This window comes from Kwoniella pini, chromosome 1 (genome assembly GCF_000512605.2).
Source record: "Kwoniella pini CBS 10737 chromosome 1, complete sequence".
In the NCBI taxonomy this organism is placed as follows: Eukaryota; Fungi; Basidiomycota; class Tremellomycetes; order Tremellales; family Cryptococcaceae; genus Kwoniella; species Kwoniella pini.
The window spans coordinates 2,265,025-2,285,709 of NC_091716.1; the positions used below are offsets into that span (position 1 = coordinate 2,265,025).

A 20,685-nucleotide genomic window follows, 5' to 3' on the forward strand; every position below is an offset into this window, starting at 1 on the left:
AAGTTCAATCGAAGTTGATCGCGATTCGTCAATGAAATTGATTTTCCTGAATTATTATGATGAAATTCACCGATAATATGTAACTGTGACGTCTTCACAATTTGACATTGAATTCAAATTTACTTAATTCTTTCCGAATCACTTCATATCAAACTAGTCGCTGTAATACAGTCGTCAATCACTATGTACATTGGAAGTCACAGCATTGTGATCTGTTACTGAGTCAACAGGCTACTGCCAATATTGATACTTAGATTCACAAGTGCACCGTTATCCACTCTGTCCATATCTCGCATCGTAAGTTATTACTAATCACCGAAATCATTCTTCAAAGAATCAGTATTTTGCATCCCAATGAAGTGTCGAAAAGAAATCTGCATAGAAAAAGAAGGTAATATGTCTGTTTTATCATTTACAAATTCCCTCTTTTTACTTTCCCATGTGTTTTTGATCGTAAAATCCAATCCTTCATCCACATCCCATTGATTGAATTTACTCTCAACATCCCAATGAACATTATCAACCCTACATATACTAATGAATAGTTTAAGCAGTGTCGACGGTCTTTCCGGCGGTACCTCGCTATGAAAATTGATTAAATTAGCAAATATACAAAAAAAAAAAATAGAACGAGATATATCGGGAGATTATAACTCACGAGAAGACCAGTTCTTCTGGCAGCGATAAGACCAGCTTTTTGACCTGAAGGAGCATCTCTGGCCATTGTAGAAGCGTGACCAATGTGTTGATGATTACCACCACCATGAGGATGGTCAACTGGGTTCATAGCAACACCTCTAGTTCTTGGCCATGAGTTTCTCTTAGCTCTCATAGCATGGTGTTTTCTACCAGCTTTAAGGAATGGTTTATCAATTCTTCCACCACCAGCAATGATACCAACTGTTGCTCTACATCTTGAAGAAACAGTTTTTTTAGCACCTGAAGGTAATCTAATTCTAGTAACACCAGTTTCAGAGTGTCCAATAACTGTAGCGTAGTTTCCTGAAGTTCTAGCTAAAGCTCCTCTGTCTCCGATTTTCTCTTCAACGTTGGAGATAATTGTACCTTCAGGGCATTGAGAGATTGGAAGAACGTTTCCTACGTTCAAAGTTGCTTTTTTACCAGCGTAGATGAAAGATCCAGTGGAGATACCCTCAGTAGCGAGGAAAGTCTCTTTTCGGAGCTTGTATCTGTATGGGTCTCGGAAGACAACGGTGGCAAGGGGAGCACCTCTGCGAGGATAGGAGAGTCAGCAAAGGAGTCCTTCGTGTCATCGCGAACAGCATGCTCCGCAAGCGTAATTCTTCTGAATCATCTGATGTTTCTCCGTATTTCCGCTCCTTCCATAGCTGTGAATTCCTGACCCGATCCATCCTCCATGACAACATTCTGTCGGTACTAGCTATCCTCTACTCTTCATGTATAATCCTTCTGATTCTCTGCCTTCACTACTAATACTAATAACCAAGATCCAAATTGAAAATTTAAACTCACCGACCAGCATCGTGGATAATCTCCCTAACTACACCTCTAATGTAACCATTCTTTTCAGCGAAATCGAGATTTCTCAATCGAGCTGGGTTTTTGTTATGGTGAGTGTGGGATTTGAAAATACCACCTGATTTTCTTTGAGCTCTAATAACTCGCTATAATTATCAAAAATAAAAACATAAATGTCAGATTAAATCGTCCTTATTCTCAAAATTGTCATTATCATTTCCATTTTCTCCTTCTTCTTATATCCTCCATATATATCCAAGGATTACTTCTTATCTTATATTATTATTATTCTTATACTCCTCCAAATTCTTTCTTTCTTCTTAATTAATAATGATAATTGGATCGAACAAACTTACACCCATTTTCTATAATCAAAATTGAGATCAATAACAATCTTTGAGGATGTAGAGATAAAACTCAACTTACGATTAACTTTTGATGGTCGATTAAAGACTTGAAGGTTGAAAGAGAGGTATTTAACAAAAGTAGTTGAAATTAAAGGTTTTTTTCCTCTGGTCTAGGATGGAATTCGCGCTACAGTGTAGATTGGATTGGATTGATTGGGTGGTAAGGTAGGTAGAAACCAAACCACATGCAAAACCCTAGTCCCATTACAATTCAAAACGAATGGAATCAAATTCAAAAGTGGGAAATATCATTAAATGCCACAATCGGTAAAATAGGTATAACCTATCATAATAAAGCATTTCGGTGATAAGCCTTAAGACCGATCAACACGATTTCAAGGATGCATCAATTCACTTTCAATGCATATGAGTTTGTTTACACAATAATCGCTTAGTGTTTTAACGAGTAATGATATGTGATTCAGCATAACAATGTGAATTATAAAATACCAGCTTAGTCCCTAATTTGTGATTTTACTCTTAAATGCTTAACTCAAACAACTGAATATGTCAATATTCAATATTGCTCAAACTTGTCCATTCCATTTTCGTAAAACTTATGCATATATGCAAACCATGAATGAGTTGAAACAAGAAACGACAAATAAATTTCATTCTATGATACAAGATGTCATATAAATTTCTTCTGGCTCTTCTCTTTTCAAATTAAATCTTTTCTTATTCACCACTATAATACTAAAACATCAAATCTTACAAATCATTTATTTACCTCCTCCTCCTCCTCCTCCACCACCACCTCCTAATTTCTTACCAAAACCCAAATTTAATCTAATTTTCTTTCCCATATCTTTAACTGGAGTTGAATTTCCAGTATTATTACTATTAATTCTACTTTTGGATATAATATTATTATCGTTAATAGATTTATCTTCTTCTTTATTTTCTTCTTTTGTTGTTGTTATTGTTGTTGTTGGTGTTGTTGTTGTTTTAGCACCAACTAATAATCCTGCAAAACCTTCTTCTTCTTCTTCTTCTCTTTGTCTTTTAGCTCTCATACGCATAGCTACATCACCTAAATCATCTTCTAATTCTTCTTTTGTCAAATTCAAATTCCCCAAATTCGAATTAGGTATTTTATCAGAAGATGAATTTCTTGGAGATCTTTGACCTGTTGAAGAAGAATCTGAATCTGATCCATCATCATAATCTAATCCTAATGCTCCTCCTGTACCACTTCCACTTCCACTTGTACTAGTACTGGTTTCTAGATTCGATGAAGGTGAATTACTCGAAGTAGACATATTCGGTGATCTTGCTCCTGCAGGACGTTTTTTAGGTCCACCACCATGTGTATACATTCTTTTTCTCTTTGAAGGAATTTCCACATTCTGTTGAGCCTTTGTTATATCCCCACTTGATGCAGTCTCCTCATCATCCGATCCATTAAAGTAATCTTCCTCTTCAGCGTTTCTATCTGCATTTGCCTTTGAAGGTTCAGCTTCAACAGCGGAAGATTGAGGAATAGATGGTGGTGGTTCGTTATTTATCTCCCATCGATTACGTAGACCTGCTATATATTTTCGCAAGAATGCTCGAGATGATAATTTATCAATCCGCTCGCGATATGAATCGAAGAGATGGTTTATAATTGTTTTCAGATTCTCCTATTCATTGCATATCATTCTGTCAGTCCACTCCGTTCAATCAATTAGGTGACGCATCACACTTACCCGACGTATTAATTCCAAAACATCCATACACGCTGAGCTCATCATATTATCCCTGACACTTTCCTCTTCTAGCAACTCTATTAATGGCAAAAACAAGTCGTTTTTAACGTAGTATCGGTGCATGAAGTGATTGGACGTCTTGAGACAAGCTCGAATATACCGTAGAGCAGCTATATCATCATGGAAGATCGTATATGGTCAGCTAGCTAGATTTGCGATATTTGCGATATTGCTCACCGTGACGTAAGGGCTTATCTTTGATATATAACAGATTGACTATCTTTTTCGATATTGGATTCGATAAGACAAAGTAAGACGCTTTATGAGCATGATTTATCACACAGAATGATAGTAATTCGACAAGATGCTGAAGGAGGGTTATATGTTCTCGAGTTAATTTGAATTTCGGATCTAGAAAATCAAGAACATGAGTACACATCTCGTATTGAGACTGTTCACAGAGCTAATCAGTGATAGATGATTGACTTACTCTTATTCAACTCCGCTTTGACATCCGGAGCGTCTAAGAGGGGTTTATATAGCAAGTTTGCACAATTTTCGTAGAAATAAGTGCTGAACGATTCTGATAATGGTCCTTCCTTCGTACGAGGTACGAACGCCTGCAAATATGTATCAGTTCAACTATTCAGATCACGTCATGAGCGTTCTTTTAACCCACTTCATTGTCTGGAGGCGTCTCCAGTAATGTTCTTAATGTATCGGACATTTGCGACATCAAACCTAAATTCTTCGTTGATTGTAATAAACTAATGATTTCCATAATTAAGGTCCTTCTTTTCGCTTCATCTTCTTTGAACACGTGCAATCTGACCACATTCGCATCATGCTCCACAGCGAGAGTCATGATTTCAGCACCAGCGTGAAGAAGTTGAGCTTCCGTTCTTCTAAATGACCACTCGCAAACGAATAATAAACCTCGTTCTACTAAATTTCGATATAAGGTCAATCTTCCAGCTAACTGTACTCCTTTTCCCATAGTCATCAATTGATGCAGAAACATCACTACATCCCGCTTCCTCTCATCTAACGGTTCGCTTTTAGATACTTCAGGATCAGGTGGTGGCTCATGGAACCCGTTGAATAGATGTGATAAGAACATGTCGTTTTGCTGTATGTAATTTATGATGTCTACTTGGTTGAAGAACACGAAACCGTTGAGTATATTGAATGTCGGGTCGTCTAACACACGAGCAAGAACAACGTCTTTGAGATATAATAAGCGATACGTTTGATGTATCTTATTACGTATATTGTCATCCTTAATTTCTACTACTTGACGGAATCGAGCTGTATCCTGGAAATATTGTCGATATGAGGCTTTAAGACCGGGAAATTCGGGATCATCTGTGAAAGAGGGTTATGAGATCCTCAAACATGTAATTATCCATTTCGATCCCAACTTACATTCCAGCATTCCCATTACACCCATGAATACATCGTCCTGCAAAATATATTCGAATACGCCATTATCGTTAAACAGTACTGACAAGAAGGCATTAGCTGAATTATCACCGTTCAATCAAGAAGCCGCTCACTTATGGTTTGCATCAGCGAACACAAAGCGTGCAGGTCATCCAGGCTTTCGAGATCCTCCGCTTGGTCCAAAACTGTTATCAGATGCTTGATATATTCCTGGACAATCGTTCAGCTATCTTCATGACGGTTCTTGTAATCCAGCTTACCTCGTTCAATATATGCTCTACTGCCTTCTCCCTTCCTATCGGTGATTTAGCCTGCATCCTGATGAACATCTCTTGATCCCTGTTATCCACCAGAGTTGTGAGCAATATCTCAGGACACCTGGAAAGACGTGAGGTACTCACCGAATATTGGCCAAAGTAGGCGTTTGCCATGGTACCCTAGAGTCCGAAACCTGCATTGCCAAAGCTCCTGGTCCTATCACGGGAGAATTATGGGCGGGTGAAGAAGAGGAAGGTATTTGAGTAGTTTCGACTTCAGCTATATATGCGAGTACGACAGTATGACGTAATTAGCTTGCACATTCCTTTTCGTGATCTTGTCTCGACTGATATTGGGATTCGGCAGAGATGTGAAGAAGGTATGAAATGATGGACGGAATAGACCGGAACACGACTCACAGGAAGGAACATTCAGTAGATGACGTTGAACTTCGCAGATGAATTGCCAAATATCTTCGCATCCTTCTGGATCTTGGAACGATAATGCCATATCTAATCCCGTTGCAGGCTCTGTCCATACTATCAATGTGTCTGTTGGATACTAGATTAGCACATGATATTCCTCCAAGGCGAACGGACAGAGCCTCACCTTGTTGTTTTCCATATATATCTTCTTTCTCCACCCTAGCACTGAGTAATAGCTCTTCTTTCAGGAATCCACCCGGCGCTTCGGCTTTACCACCTTCCGAGGAAAAGTCTTCTCTCTCTACAATTATCAAAGCTATATCCTGCGTATCGTCGTATATACCTTTGCAGAATCCTGTGCCTCGATCATGCCACGATGTATCTTGGAGTTCGTAAACCTACAAGACAAATCAGCATGATTGATTAAATCAAGAGCTCAGTAGGTTTTTAGATAATTGACAGCAGACACAAGGGTACCTTTCTATGATACACAAGGCTCATTCGAGTTATAGTAATGATTGTCTTACCTTCACACGTTTCCCATCGGAATTGGGATCCATCTCATTACCCAAATCATCTATATCACCATTACCATCATCTCCAATTCCTTCTCCACCACCACCTTCATCTTCTATTCCACCATCTTGTTGACGATTTTCAACCATATCAACATCATCACGCTCCATTCCAATGACATCTATCTCATCGTTTCCATCTTCATTGACTTGAGGTGAGGTGGAAGATAATGAAGTTGAAGGATCTTTTGAATCAATTTCGGCTTCTACCATATCGGTATTTCCCTTTACAAAAATCGCTTTCGGTTGTCTCGTAGCTGATTTGGAGGATTCAGCTTCTACTAGAGTTCTCTCATCCGAAGATAATAGATTGATAGATGATTCCGTAGGATGTAAAGCTGTCATTCAAACTTTGACTTCCAAAAGTCTAAAGTCGCGAGATTGAATAATGATCGCGCGACTTTGTTATCCTCTTCTCCAAATCAAATGATCTTGCAATACCGGATTTCGTTCAAACCTTGGTATATATTCCTGGTGATGCCAGATCTTGGAGTCGGGCTGGTTTGACCTGTTGTATACTCTCCTAATCGATGTTGGTGATGTTATTAGATTGCAACTTGAACATAATTAATGGAGATTGAGTTTACGATGAGATGATGGTCAGGGACGACTAATTATGATACACAAATACTCTAAACCATGTGGAGATTTGATCCCGTCAATATATATATATATATATCGCGTATTGAGGATTGAACAGATTTAATAAAGATATTTTGGAACATCATCATCATCATTATCATCTCGATACATCATCAGTCAACTAGGAGTGAACCTCGCGCAACATATCTCAAAATCTAGATCAGTGATACCTCAGAGCCATCAATACTGGAGCGGTAGTCGTTCAACAAGTGGGCAAACCCAAGAGCGATATCGCTCAACTCCTTTCCTTTACTTCATCCTTTGAACTTATTCTCCGCTTTCCTCTCGTCATCAGTCTTACCCAATGTCAAATTCAGCATTAAAGCGTCGGCCATCATCTGAGTTGGATCAAGAACAACATAAACAATCTCGTCAAAAACGTAGAAGATCTTCATCATCTTCAAATCAAGCATCCATAAAGCATAGAAGAAATTCACCATCATTCGAACCCCAGCCATCAACTTGGACGAGAATGGTCAATTTGGCTCGTGGAGCATTTGGAAAGTACACAGAGATTAAAGAAGGTCAAAATGAACTAAATGGTAAGTCGTCAGAGCTCTCCATTCGCCTCTTGATACCACTTATGAACTGGGTTGACTGATATTACCTTCCGCACAGGCTCTAAGTCACATCTACCATCTCCTACAAATTCCCAATCACCAGCTACAGATAACGGGAGAAGCGTTCGAGCGACCGAGACGCATGCTGTGACAAGTGATACCGATGATTTGGAGCAGTATCTGAAGCCAAATGCAGATGGATCACTTGCGGCTTTATCGTCAGGCAATTGGTTAGATGGTCCAAATGCAGTTGCACCTATAGGGGATGAAGTAGGATCAGAGCAACATCCAGTGGATTGCACGAATGACGATTCTACCGAACCTTCTCAACAGTCAAAAGTCAATGATACCTTCCAGTCCATAACACATGCCTCATCCCAAGACAGCGAAGCTGGGCCAAGCTATAAGTCTAATAGCTCATTTGGTCTCTTATTCCCCGAGAATTTCTCGACTGAAAAGAAGGGCAACCAAGATTTGATGAAGAACGGTCAGTTGCCCACGCCTGAGAATACGCAGGAGGCAGAGGCTGCACCTGATGTCCCGCATACTCGCCAGCGAGCTTCCTCTTCCAAACAGCAATCGCCTTCATACACATCTTCCACTCTTCCCAAATCGATCAGAGCTCAAGCTGAAGAATCAGTAAAACTATCCAACGGGGCTGCATCCACTTCCTCCTCCGGTACACCCATACCCCGCAAACCGCTGTCTCGACCTAATGTGATTACAACGCCGCCTCGTCATAGTAAGAAAGGGTGGGAACCGGAAGCGGACAAGAGAAGTATTTCCCCTTCCGAATCGACAAGCAGCAGGTCATCCCGAGGTGAAAGGCGGAATAGGCCATATAAGAGCAACATGCGGAAGCGAGCTGATATTGAAGTGAGAAAAAGTAAGGTCAAAAGTCTGGTCGAAGCTATTGGTCAGCTTTCGGCAGCTGCTGGAGATAATCGAGCAGGAGCATCTTCCAGAAGAGTAGCTCAAATGTTTGCTGGAAATCCACGTAGCGTTGGGAGAGTGACTGAATATGCTTTCAAACAATTGAGTAAGCCTGATCAATTCTCAATATCTATTCGATCGATCGTGCTGATTTGTAAATTGAACTGAAGCGAAAGATGGCGCGAATCAAAGAGATGCTTATAACGATTTAATGAGATTACTCGCTCCTAGACAACCAACTATAGAAGAGAAGACTAATAACAATAATCGGCCTGTGAGTACTTATAAACGAAAATGATTGTGCACTTGTCGGATGACTAATTACGTTTTCACCTGGATAGGCGTTTTCTGCCGCAAATAAGAGGATAATCAGCGAGAAAGCCAAAAAGAAGGCGTCAGAATTGTAAGTCATTGCGCCATTCGACTCGGATCCTGAGTTGAATTCTGATTGCTCGCAGACGAGTGTTCGACTTTGAGCGAAGTTATAAGGAATTGCAAAAAATACATGAGGAAGAGGAAAAAAAGGAAAAGGAAATACAGAAGGCTCTGAAACCTCAGGCACCTACAGATCTCCCCGTAAACCAAAAGCAAAAAGTTCGTACAACCTACATTTATGATTACTTGTCCAAGGGGTTTACGATTCATTCTGGCTGATGACCTGAATCTGATCTCTGCAGGTCGAATCCTATTTGAAAGACCCTGCTTTCAAAGCTCGAATAGCTGCAGCAGAATGTGAGGCTGCTTCAATAAGGCGACTGAAGGATGGTGTTTGGTTAGATGATGAAATTATGAATTTCTATGGAGCTTTGATGGTCGAAAGAGCCAAATTGCAAGATAATAGGAAGTTACATTTTTTCAATTCGTTTTTCTATCAACGAATTAGTGAAACCGGTTATAGTGCTGTCAAGAGGTGGACAAAGAAGGTGAGATTTATTTATAGTACCGTAATTCAAGTATGATTTGAGCTGATATTTGATTCAAGGTTGATATTTTTTCAATGAATACCGTCGTTTTTCCTATAAATATTGGAAATATGCATTGGACAGCATGTGCTGTGAATTTTGATGAAAAACGTATAGAATATTATGATTCAATGGGTGATGGTGGAAGACATCGAGATGATGTATTTGAAGTGAGTAGGGTAATTTCCATTAATATATGTATCAAATGCTTATTTTTTTTTTACTTGAACCTTTAATAAAGCTTGTTCGAAGTTATTTAAATAGTGAACATAAAGAACGAAAAGGAAAATCATTTAATTTCGAAGGATGGTCAGATGAATTTAATAAAGTGAGACAAGTTCCCTTTTATTTGTAAAAGATTTGTATATGCTGATTGTTTTTTTTTGAAAAATTTTGTTTGAAATTAGAATACTCCACAACAAAGTAATGGATCAGATTGTGGAGTATTTTCTTGTCAAACTTTAGAAATGATTTCAAGAGGTCGTGATTTGAAAAAACAAGGTTTTGAATTTAATTCTGAAAATATGCCTTATTTTAGAAAATTAATGATTTGGGAAATTGCACAAGGAAAATTAGAACCCAGAACTTGGGGTAAACCTAAGATTTAAATTATTCCTATCATAGTTCGACTCAAAACTATATTGATGAGGGCAATTGTTTTCGGAGTGTCAAATAGTTTATCATAGAAATGATATTTTATTGTCGTTAGATTTGAAAATCATTCGGTTTCTTGGGGTTAAAGGTAAACCCTGACAATCAATATAAAAGGGTCATTTTGTAGTTGTATTTGTAAATAGTATTCATTGTATCTATATCTATATAATTGTTAACATAATTTGAATTTGTGTTTTATCGAATTGATTGATATGAAACCAAAATTTCAATTCGCGTCTATATATACTTGCGTAAAGATGGAATTAAAAGCATCATGAGAAAAATTGGAAATGTCATTTTAATTTGGCATTTAGGTGTCCTGATTAATTTTTTTGAGTCGTTATAATTTTAATTGACTTTCTTATCCTCTTTTATAGTAATTTTCTCTTGCCTCACTACTTTCTTAGTTGAATTAGAAGGATTTGAACTATGTAACCAACTCATTACTTGTTGACTTATTATACCAGTTAAACCTAATATCATCCAATTAGGTATACCATGTGTTAATTTGGTAATTTTTTCTTGAGTTGTAATATAATATTCAATAAGATAAGCTCTGATAGGAAAAAAAGGTGGACAAGTCAATTAATAGATTTATCCTATATTCTTGATATTACATAAATCGTGAAAGATTTAAAGAATTCGCTAGATCAAGGCAGATTAATAGAAATAATGAACTTACCGATCTCCATTAGGTGACCATTTAGTATTCCAAGGTAAAATAACTTCATACATTTTATCTTTTAAAACTTTATATAAATTTTCAGGTTCTTTACCTAAAGAAGGTAAAGGTATAAAACGAATATTTTTACCTTTTTCAGAAATAATAACTAAAGTAGGTGGTCTAGAAAAAGTGTTTTAAAAAAAAAGGATTAATATAAAAATATTACTTAATATTTGATTTAAATAAATAAATAGAACTGACTTCATTAATAACCATTTTGTACAAGTTTTCCAAGATGATAAATAATCTAATCTTGCAAATTTATAATTTGATAATTCTAAATCTTTTTTAATTAAATCAGATGCATTTTTATGATATTCTAAAACTACATCTGTTGATGGATCTGTTAATCTACCATGACTAGAGTCTCCAAAAAAAAAATCAGTAATACTCAGCTTATATCATTAAACTTGACTTACACAAGTACTACCCATACTTCATCATCTAATCCTTGAACTAAAGGATGTTCAACTAGATCGACATAATTATCATCGGTCAATCTTGTAATTCCATCTTCTGTATCTCTTTTGATAAATGATATTGCATCTTGTCCGTTTATAGCTACTTTTATCAAACGTTTAACTATTCCAACTACTCCCTCGGGTTTGGCTGGACTGAAAGGTACTTAATAAATTAGCAATCAAGTACCTTTGATGATGGATAGTTCAATAGGGATTGCAATGTAGTACAAAGTGAATACCGTCATCAGATAATTCACTCGACTACCAATGATGAGATACCCGATCGACTCTCCTGTTATCTCATTCAAACGACGGTTCCAATTAGGACTGCCGAACTTGATCTTCGGCAAAAGGAGAAATAGAAAGGTACGATTAACATTACGGAACATACCTATCATTATTAATGACTTCCGATCCGGCCGCGGTAGCATTTACGAATCCACCAAATATGAAAAAGGTTAATAAAGATAGGAAAAAGAGATTAGATCGCCAAGAAGTTGTATTTAAACCCATCATGCCGTTTTCCTAATTATCCTTAGTTTTTTCGGCCGAATTATTTAATGTCAAGTTCAATGTTCGGCAGAGGTAACCGAAGTGAAAGATTGAAAAGATCAAGTAATTTCAAGACTGGGAGGAAGAAGATGGAAAAGCTGTGTTTTTGAGGTATTTTATCTTTCTTGTTGTTTAAGGTCGAATGAAAGAGTAGTAAAAGCGGAGATGTCCTATCCTCTTCGTCCCACAACCCATACGATCCCATAAGTCTTGCATCATCCTTTTTCGTTCCTGAATAACCAGCCATGCCGAGGATCGGCAAGCTTGTCAAAACCAGGACCCGTCTTATGCATGCTTTCCTAATACTTCACTTTTTGCTGATGTGCTTCATCCAAAGTACCCTTTCTACTAGATAAAATGATACTCGGGGGCCCGGAATAATGTATAATATTAAGTCATCTGATCAAGATCTTAACAAGTGCCTAAGCAATAGTCGGCGCACTTCATTCCTTGATCCGGAGATTAGCACGATGAGATAACCTGTTTAGCTTTGAATGAGTGTATAGCATGACGTATTGGTAATATACAATCAGATCGGTCAACACCGATACACCGGGAGTTCATATATTATCAATGTTTTAAGTGGTTTAGAAACGGACATAAGGAGATGGTATAGGAGAGAAATAACGTTAAGAAAATAAAAAATCCCTCAGGAAAAGATAAATGCATTCAAGCTGTGCCAAGAATAGCCAAGATTGTATATTCAGGGTAGTAATACGTTATTGTGGAGATATCCACAATAATAATAGGGTTATTCACTCATAACCGATCCTATAACTCGATATATATATAAACATCGCCACCTTCCATCTTTCTCAACGATCGAAATATCATTTTATATTCATCAAGCAATACACTTTGCTTTCATCTAACAGCTTTTATATATACACATATACACTCACACAATGTCAGCACCTGCACCAGTTTACAAGCAATCTCTTGACGGTACTACCGTAGGTAATGGTAATGGTAAACTTCCTTCCAATGAGGAAGATCTTCATCGATACGTTACCGATGATCAACCTAGACAACCTAAGATGACCAAAGCTTCCCCAAAAGGAGAAGGTCTTATTGTGAGTATTCGTTGCTTGTCAACTCGTTCAATATGTTCCAATCAATGGAGACAGATACATCGGGCACGATACTCCTACGCTTGGACCTTTTAAGCGAATATAGCTGATGAAATGCTATCGATTTCCTTTTCACAGATCGTACAACCTCTCAAGAAAAATGAGTGAGTCGAGGAAACCATCTCAATTTATATAATGCTCATGTGCTTACTATCTCATTCAGGATGCAACCATCTTATGCTCAAGATTTGGGCACCTCTACGATCCAAGTCAGTATCAAGTTTCCCTTTCTTCCTATTCCCGAGATGTTTCGTGCGATATGTACATCAGTAAACACACCCTTACCTGTTTCGCATCGTACTGATTATTTTTCTCGTTCAGCACGGTTTTTACGGGTCTATGATGAACGGTCTCGGTTCATGTATTGGTACCATTGGTATGGTTCCATGCTGTCCATTCCCCAACCCCTTCAAGAGCATCGATCAAGGTTCAGTTGGTTTGATCAGCCGATTCGGTCAATTCTACAAAGTAAGTTGTTGTGACTCAACGTCTTCTTGCTCGCCATTGACTGACAGTTTCGCTTTCGTGTAGTCTGTTGATCCTGGTCTTGTCAAAGTTAACGTTTGTACTGAATCCGTTCGAGTGGTTGGTAAGTGTCACCTAATGCTGTTACATTGCGCTATTATTTACAGATCTTCACGAATAGATGTCAAAATCCAACTTACTTCCGTACCAAGACAAACTGTTCAAACTAAAGATAACGTTTCAGTAGACGTTGACAGTGTTATTTGTTGGCACGGTGAGTCTTGGTTCCCAGCCGAAGCTGCATGCAACATGCTGATTCCTATGCATCGTAGTTATCTCACCTTACAGAGCCGCTTTCGGTATCAACGATGTCCGAACAGCTCTTGTTGAACGAGCTCAAACTACACTTAGACAAGTTGTTGGTGGACGAGTTCTTCAAAGTGTAATTTCCGATAGAGAAGGTCTCGCTTGTGAAGTCGCCGAAATCATTGAAGCGACAGCCGAGAAATGGGGTGTAGCAATCGAATCAATCTTACTTAAAGATATCAATTTCTCAGTTGAACTTCAACAATCATTATCTTCCGCTGCTACTCAAAAGAGAATTGGTGAAAGTAAAGTTATCGCTGCTCGAGCCGAAGTTGATGCTGCTAAGTTGATGAGACAAGGTGAGTTAAATTCTACCTTTGTTGATCATATCTATATATGAATCACAGCTGATGCTCGATCCAATTAGCCGCCGATATTCTTGCTTCTCCAGCTGCTATGCAAATCAGACAACTTGAAGCCCTCCAAAATATGGCTAGATCATCCGGTTCTAAAGTTGTATTTGGTATGTTTTTCACCTCATTTACTTCATCTCCTTGTGACGTCACACCCAGGCCTACGCTCTACTCTCTGTCGTCTTTCCCTTTGCTTGTTCACAACATATTGGAGCTTTTACTAATGGAAATACATCACAGTACCAATGAATCTCAGCGGTATGGGTGCAGCAGGAATGAACGGAGACGTTGCGCAACAAATCGCCGCTTCAGCACACAATGACCATAATGCCGAAGCTGGTCCTGGTCCAGCTACCAATGCTGGATTAATCAGCTCAATGGCTAACATCTAATAATATTTGTTTAATCATATTCTGCAAGTATATTTACGTCTATAGAGAAGTTTCTTTTTGTCATATGTAGCTAAATTTGGTATTTGATTTTATGATTTCCTTTTTAATGTTTCACGAAATTGAAATTGACTTGAAAAAACATTTAAAACAAGGTAAATTGCGTTCATAAGTAGAATTGTTCAAAAGTTGTATGATTTATATAATATTTCTCCTCTTTTTGGCTCGTAAAGTCATGCAGTTTTATGTATGCTACGCACGGAATGTTATATCAATCGTTCATAGCTTTTGATTGACAAGTGGCAGGAACAATTCTCTGATTCAAATCATAAGCGCAATAAAGCAAATTCTCGACTCAAAACAATCATTATATATGGTGTATAAAGAACATATTAATCTTACATAAATATATACAAGTAAATAAATAAACAAATTAATAAATTGATAAATCATATAAGAAAATTAAACTAAATTACCGAAACGAATTTCCAAATTACATTTACATTTATATTTCATTTCAATTCAATTCATTCTAATTTGGAAAAAAAAATCTTTTAAATCCTTTTGAAAATGTCTTTTTGACAATTACAACCTTCTTCACACCATTGATGATGAATTTCATTATCTTCATCATTATCATTATCATTATCATTATCATTATCATTATCATTATCATTATCATCTTCAATCTCTTCATTTTCATCTTGATTTTTATTATTATCAATTAATTGATTCTTATCTTTTCTCATTATTAAATTATTTTCTTTTAATTGTAATTTAATCCATTCATTTGGTAATAATCTATGTTTTCTTTTCTTTTTAATCAAAGTTCCTTCTTCTTCTGCTTTTTCTCTATTACGTTTTTTAGTTTCTTGAATTTTTTCTATCAAATTATTAGATTTTTCACTATTCAAACAAAAACAAAAACAAAAACAAAAACAAAATTAACATTCATCAAATTAATAAAATCAATCAACGAATCTGATTTGTTTCGATTTGATTGTTCACATAAATCAAACTCACATATGTTGTTTATGACCTATTGGACCTCCATGTGATCGATATGCTAAAGCTTCGACAGCAGATTTCCAAAAGCTGCAAAAAGACGTTTAGATTAGGTTAGTTTCACATTCTCAGCAAATATCAAAAAATCTATCAACTTACACTTGTTGAGGACTATCATGAACAAAATGAGTAAAACAAACGATAATGGCATCAATACTTTTATACTATATCACCAAAAATGCTTACCTCTTTTTGTTCATTGGATTCGGCTACAAATCGTTTGTCAACACAAGTTCAGGTACATTGGTGAGAGCACTAACGACTAAAATGTGCTTTAAGCATAACAATTCTGCTTCAGTCACTTTATACTCTCTCATTGCTTCCTATTACACCAAGTAAATTTAGTCAGCCACCATTTCTTGCAAACAAGTAAAATTGAATGCTTACAGCCTTTCCAATGTATTTTGAATGGGCGGATATAATTGCTTTCTTTCTATACTCGCTTGGCCAAAATCCCATTTTGATTACATCTGAATCTGCTCTAGGTCGTTCAAGACCTTCATAATCTTCATCAAGATCAATTAGATCATTCGCTTCATCAGGTGTTACCCAAATACCTCCAATAGTTTGACTTTTGACTTGTACGATTTTACTTTGTATTCTTTCTCTTAATTTCACAGGAATGACTTTGGGTATAATCAAGTTGTTCTCAGTTGGTAAATTTACATTGTTTGAGAATTTTTCAATATCTAATTGATATTCTTCTTGAGGTTTACCATTTTCATCTTTCTTTACTGGGTTTTCACCATTTTCACGTCCTTTTACTCTACCAATTATCTTTCTTTGTATTCCACCTACTTCAACAACGGTTTTATCATTTTTAGATCTATTTCCATTCCTATTGGCATATTGTTGTTCTCTTTTGTTATTGTCGTATTCGTACTTTCGACTTTGCCATCTCTTGAAATATTGCTCTTCTTTAAATACAATCCATTGAGCTTCTGTCCATTGACTTCTATCCCCCCTGGGAGTATAGTGATCTCCTCTGTAATCATAAAGAAAAGGAACCTCTTTTGGGAGTTTCCAATCTTCTGATACTGGATGAGTGAAAATTCGTTCGGCTTGATTGGTCAAAGGTCGCTCTTGATAAGTGATCTTTGCGGCATGACACAATTCCTTTATAGAAGCGAGGTTCAATATCGTATCAGCATGTGATATTGGAGATTGATTTCATCCAAAATTATTGCTACTCACTTTGAAGACAGTATCCGTCATTTGATGTCTAAAGAATCTACAAACTCCAGCTAGCGAAACGTAATCTCTCATCTATAATCGTTCATCCTTAGTCAGTATATCGTGATTCGTGATCAAAGTTCGTTGATAAATAAATATCTTACAGATAAACCGAGATTAATACTTAATCCAAAACACATATCTAAAACTTCTCTTGGTAATTTATCTAATAAAGGACAATCTTTTCTTTCTTTCCAATTAGGTATATCATCCCATTCAACTTTTTTAGCTAATAATGGTTTTCTAATTTTTTTCTTTTTATTCTTTTTCTGCTTTTCAACATCAATCATTTGTTCTTCTTCTTCTTGTTCTACCCTTTCCATTATAACGTTATTGATATTTATACCATGTTGTTGAAGGATCATCACATCTTCGGCCCAAGTAGATTGCTGTTCAGCCAAATTTGAAGATGAATTTTGCGTTGTATCCAAAGACGGTGACTGTGTTTCTAGTTCCAGCAATACCGGATCAATAACCATTGTGGGTGTCTCTGGTGTTTCTGAACTACCTGTAGGTAAGGATGAAAGTGGGGATGATGAAGCAGACGGGCTAAATTCATTATCTGTCATATTAAATCTCGAGCTGATGTCAGACGATTTTGCTGGATGGTTTGGCTTGGTGGCGATTATAGGTTCAGCGGACTGAGTTGAGGACGATTGCTTGTGAATAGTATCAAAGTATTTGAGAAGTAAAAGGCGACGAATGCTTCGAGCGAGTATCAAGCATGCTTCTGTTGGAATCATTCAATCAACATGATACATCGACATGTTTCAGTTTTTACAAAGAAAGGGGTTACGATGATGATTTGTGCGTGAAGTTGAGTGGACCTGTCGGTTGATTGTGTTGAATTCAACCGGGTCAGAATCAACGTAATAACATTTTCAACTTTACCCTTTTCCCACAATCGTCTGCTTATAAGACAAAATGTGGGGTTTCGCAACTGTAATCAAGTAATTAGGGTGACAATGAAACATACAACGTGATGCATTGGTAGTGTACAAGTGACGGTACATGATGCAGCAACAAATTTTCAAATCCAATTGATTTACCTCTTTATTCTTTTCTTTCCTCTTTGCAGGGCATCACCCCTTTCTCCTAATTTACCTACATTATCCCAAACACCTTTTGATCCTCTCTCATTCAATACACCTTCCATTTCAGCTTCCAAACCATTTCTACCTTTTCTATTACGTCCAGTATTAATTCCGAAACCCATGGCAAGAGCAGCTTCATCATCTCTACGTCTTTTTGCTTCTTTCTTAGAAGTTACTAATCTTGTCATATTAGATTCTTCAAATTCATTAATTCTTCTTAGTTCTTCTGCTCTCTTTTGAGATAAAGAATTTGTATGATGTTTATTACCACTTGAAGTTTGCCTTACAGAAAGACCTGAAGTTGATTCCATTATAGGTGCAGTATCAATAGATTGAGCAAATTCTGATAATAATGCTGGAGCTTGTCTTTCTCTTTGCTTTTTCTCTCCACGAGATGATGAAGGGTCAAGATATGGTACTGCAGCTACACGTGGTGGTCTGTAGATCTTTGATGATGAAGCTTCCCCTTCTGAATCTGACTCATTTTCGAGAGCGGTTAACCTAGATGACTGGGTTGCCGGTTCACGTGAGGAGACAATTGCTGATGGGTTAGGTCGGAATGAAAGTGGATCTGAATGACCAAGGCAGAAAATCAGCATAGAGGTACAAAAATCTTTATAGACCAGACTTACCCTCTTCTACATCCTCATCCACTGCCTTAGTTCCCTTCTTCTCATCCGCTTCGGCCAATCCAACCAATTTCTTGATTTGATATTCCAATTTGCTTTCCATTCCACGTACCTTATCCATGACTTCTTGTCCCAGTACAAGCTCACCTCCAATCTCCGCGACAAGGTCTTTCGACCCTGTTATGCTAGAGTGAGATCGAGGTGCCGTGAATGGTGTTGATAAAGCGATAGTCGATTGGAGTTCTTCTGGAGAAGGAAATGGCAAAGACGGATCAAGAAGGCGCAATGATAGCATAATTATGAGATTGTGCAAAGATGATAAGAGGAGTTGCGGACGGAGAAGAAGTAAAGATAAGCCATTTGTAAAGTCGAGCGATTCATCGTTGGTTTTCACCCTGATAAATAGAATAGCCAAGATTCAACAATGAGATACGCCCCTAATCACCGAACAGTGGAATAACTCACTTGTTAAGTAGCGATGATGAGGATGAGGTTGTGGCCTCCACAGAAGTCTGTATTGTATCAAACAACTTTAGAACCTCCTCGGTGCTCAGATTCGGGGTCGTTTCTGAGTCACTATCCATTTTGTCTATATCGTGAGTTGGCGTCAGCTCTTTATTCACGCAATGGATCATTGCCAAGAAGATAGAAGAGAAGACGGGATGACCCCTCAGTCACGAGTTTTCTAGGCTCGCTCCACCTTACTAAGGTGAATAAGGCTTTATAATCTATATCCAACCATTCTTTGATGGTGAATTCAGTGCCCAGTGCGATAACATCATAGGGGAGAGTGTGGAGTGTATACAAGAAACATCACGAGACGGTCATTGCTTTAGTACGCAAGGAGATGGAACGCACCTGGATGTGATTCTGAAAGAGAATATGATACAACAAGTCAAGGTCTTGGTGAAGTTTTGAACGAATATGAAGAAGATCGTTGTCCAACTTGAACCAAAAATTTCAATTTCAGACTTACTGATCATGAATCCAATTTGGACTTTCAGCAGGTATTTTAACAATTTGATCCCGTTCACCTTAATAAAGTGAGATGAGCAAATAAGTTACATCGACAACAAAGAGTCACGTGATATTTGCCGCTCACTATCACTAATGTGTGATCCTTTCCCTCCGGCGTAAACAAATAATCTCTTTAGGTATATCATTGATCTTTTGCCCTAGATTACTCATTTATCCCTTAGCATTCACAATTAATACTACTCTATACTACTATAGCAAGAATACATCTTCAATATTAATTATACTAAGATCATCACATAATTGACAAATACATAAAGCAGTAACATGTCATCTAAAGTAACTGGTGGAAAAGGCGGAAAGTCAAAGACCTCTTCAGAGACAAAGACTTTAACTTCGAGATCATCCAAAGCAGGTTTACAGGTATGTCGAAATCCCCCTTCATGTCTCATCCTGACGCGTACTAATATCCCCGTTTGCGACTACTAGTTCCCTGTTGGTCGTATCCACAGGTATGTTCCTTCCACACCACTTCATTTCCTCGATCTTAGTTAAAACATTTACATTTCTATAGATTCCTACGAAGTAAAAATGCCAACAATGTTAGGATTGGTGCCAAAGCTGCTGTCTACGTAGCTGCTATCATGGAATATTTAACTGCTGAAGTACTAGAACTTGCTGGTGTGTCCTCTTTTCGGATTTTCCTTTTTCCAAATTGCCATTCGACGCGTCGATACTGATTAGATTGTAACGAATAGGTAACGCTGCTAAAGATTTACGAGTTAAGAGAATTACTCCAAGACATTTGCAATTGGCCATTCGAGGTGATGAGGAATTAGATTTATTAATTAGAGCTACTATTGCTGGTGGTGGTGTTTTGCCGCACATTCACAAGGTATGTTTTCTTGGATTATTCGCATACACCGATGTGCTTTTATTATAACGGGTTTGAGCTAATTTTATATTCCGCGATGCTAGTCCCTCGTTGCCAAACAAGGTGCTGGCAAGAAAGTCAAGCTCACACCAGCTGCTTAATCTCATTCTATCTAGGTCTATACGTGTCTTCATTACGATTTTATCTCTTTAAGAGGGTGAAAGGTGTTATTTGTTCTGTTTTCCGTACCTTCGATTCGCTCTTTCTTTTTATACGTATTCTCGATACGCCTCTTTACGAGTGTTGTGCCGATGATAAATGCAGT

General features: G+C 37.5%; 8 protein-coding genes across 8 annotated transcripts; 3 read left to right on the top strand and 5 right to left on the bottom strand.

Annotated features, from left to right (window-relative positions):
* Positions 1–546: 546 nt before the first annotated feature.
* Positions 547–1,862, bottom strand: I206_100861 (60S ribosomal protein uL2; the record flags this gene model as incomplete). The annotated part of the gene is made up of 4 exons (XM_019152245.1): positions 547–582; positions 659–1,232; positions 1,495–1,646; positions 1,857–1,862. 4 exons carry the CDS (start codon positions 1,860–1,862, stop codon positions 547–549), a joined length of 768 nt encoding a protein of 255 aa, XP_019014383.1.
* A 767-nt stretch (positions 1,863–2,629) lies between these two features.
* On the bottom strand, positions 2,630–6,644 carry I206_100862 (uncharacterized protein; the record flags this gene model as incomplete). The annotated part of the gene is made up of 12 exons (XM_070202285.1): positions 2,630–3,532; positions 3,599–3,768; positions 3,836–4,009; positions 4,089–4,218; positions 4,278–4,963; positions 5,024–5,101; positions 5,155–5,251; positions 5,302–5,380; positions 5,443–5,578; positions 5,719–5,850; positions 5,909–6,122; positions 6,252–6,644. The coding sequence occupies 12 exons, from the start codon at positions 6,642–6,644 to the stop codon at positions 2,630–2,632; spliced, it is 3,192 nt and encodes a 1,063-aa protein (XP_070058386.1).
* A 601-nt stretch (positions 6,645–7,245) lies between these two features.
* I206_100863 (uncharacterized protein) lies at positions 7,246–10,004 on the top strand (the record flags this gene model as incomplete). The annotated part of the gene is made up of 9 exons (XM_019152243.1): positions 7,246–7,483; positions 7,560–8,540; positions 8,605–8,708; positions 8,776–8,837; positions 8,893–9,028; positions 9,112–9,357; positions 9,417–9,566; positions 9,638–9,724; positions 9,804–10,004. 9 exons carry the CDS (start codon positions 7,246–7,248, stop codon positions 10,002–10,004), a joined length of 2,205 nt encoding a protein of 734 aa, XP_019014381.1.
* Positions 10,005–10,398: 394 nt separating this feature from the next.
* I206_100864 (uncharacterized protein) lies at positions 10,399–11,748 on the bottom strand (the record flags this gene model as incomplete). The annotated part of the gene is made up of 5 exons (XM_019152242.1): positions 10,399–10,606; positions 10,733–10,894; positions 10,976–11,134; positions 11,194–11,388; positions 11,627–11,748. The coding sequence occupies 5 exons, from the start codon at positions 11,746–11,748 to the stop codon at positions 10,399–10,401; spliced, it is 846 nt and encodes a 281-aa protein (XP_019014380.1).
* Positions 11,749–12,692: 944 nt separating this feature from the next.
* On the top strand, positions 12,693–14,493 carry I206_100865 (uncharacterized protein; the record flags this gene model as incomplete). The annotated part of the gene is made up of 9 exons (XM_019152241.1): positions 12,693–12,860; positions 12,996–13,021; positions 13,081–13,126; positions 13,239–13,385; positions 13,449–13,506; positions 13,564–13,656; positions 13,715–14,047; positions 14,116–14,211; positions 14,342–14,493. The coding sequence occupies 9 exons, from the start codon at positions 12,693–12,695 to the stop codon at positions 14,491–14,493; spliced, it is 1,119 nt and encodes a 372-aa protein (XP_019014379.1).
* A 551-nt stretch (positions 14,494–15,044) lies between these two features.
* I206_100866 (uncharacterized protein) lies at positions 15,045–17,357 on the bottom strand (the record flags this gene model as incomplete). The annotated part of the gene is made up of 8 exons (XM_019152240.1): positions 15,045–15,396; positions 15,514–15,585; positions 15,655–15,666; positions 15,742–15,764; positions 15,816–15,878; positions 15,943–16,671; positions 16,750–16,821; positions 16,893–17,357. 8 exons carry the CDS (start codon positions 17,355–17,357, stop codon positions 15,045–15,047), a joined length of 1,788 nt encoding a protein of 595 aa, XP_019014378.1.
* A 476-nt stretch (positions 17,358–17,833) lies between these two features.
* I206_100867 (uncharacterized protein) lies at positions 17,834–19,095 on the bottom strand (the record flags this gene model as incomplete). Its single annotated transcript, XM_019152239.1, has 3 exons — positions 17,834–18,453; positions 18,515–18,906; positions 18,977–19,095. 3 exons carry the CDS (start codon positions 19,093–19,095, stop codon positions 17,834–17,836), a joined length of 1,131 nt encoding a protein of 376 aa, XP_019014377.1.
* A 718-nt stretch (positions 19,096–19,813) lies between these two features.
* Positions 19,814–20,521, top strand: I206_100868 (histone H2A.Z; the record flags this gene model as incomplete). The annotated part of the gene is made up of 5 exons (XM_019152238.1): positions 19,814–19,909; positions 19,976–19,998; positions 20,061–20,167; positions 20,245–20,381; positions 20,465–20,521. 5 exons carry the CDS (start codon positions 19,814–19,816, stop codon positions 20,519–20,521), a joined length of 420 nt encoding a protein of 139 aa, XP_019014376.1.
* Between the last annotated feature and the right edge of the window lie 164 nt (positions 20,522–20,685).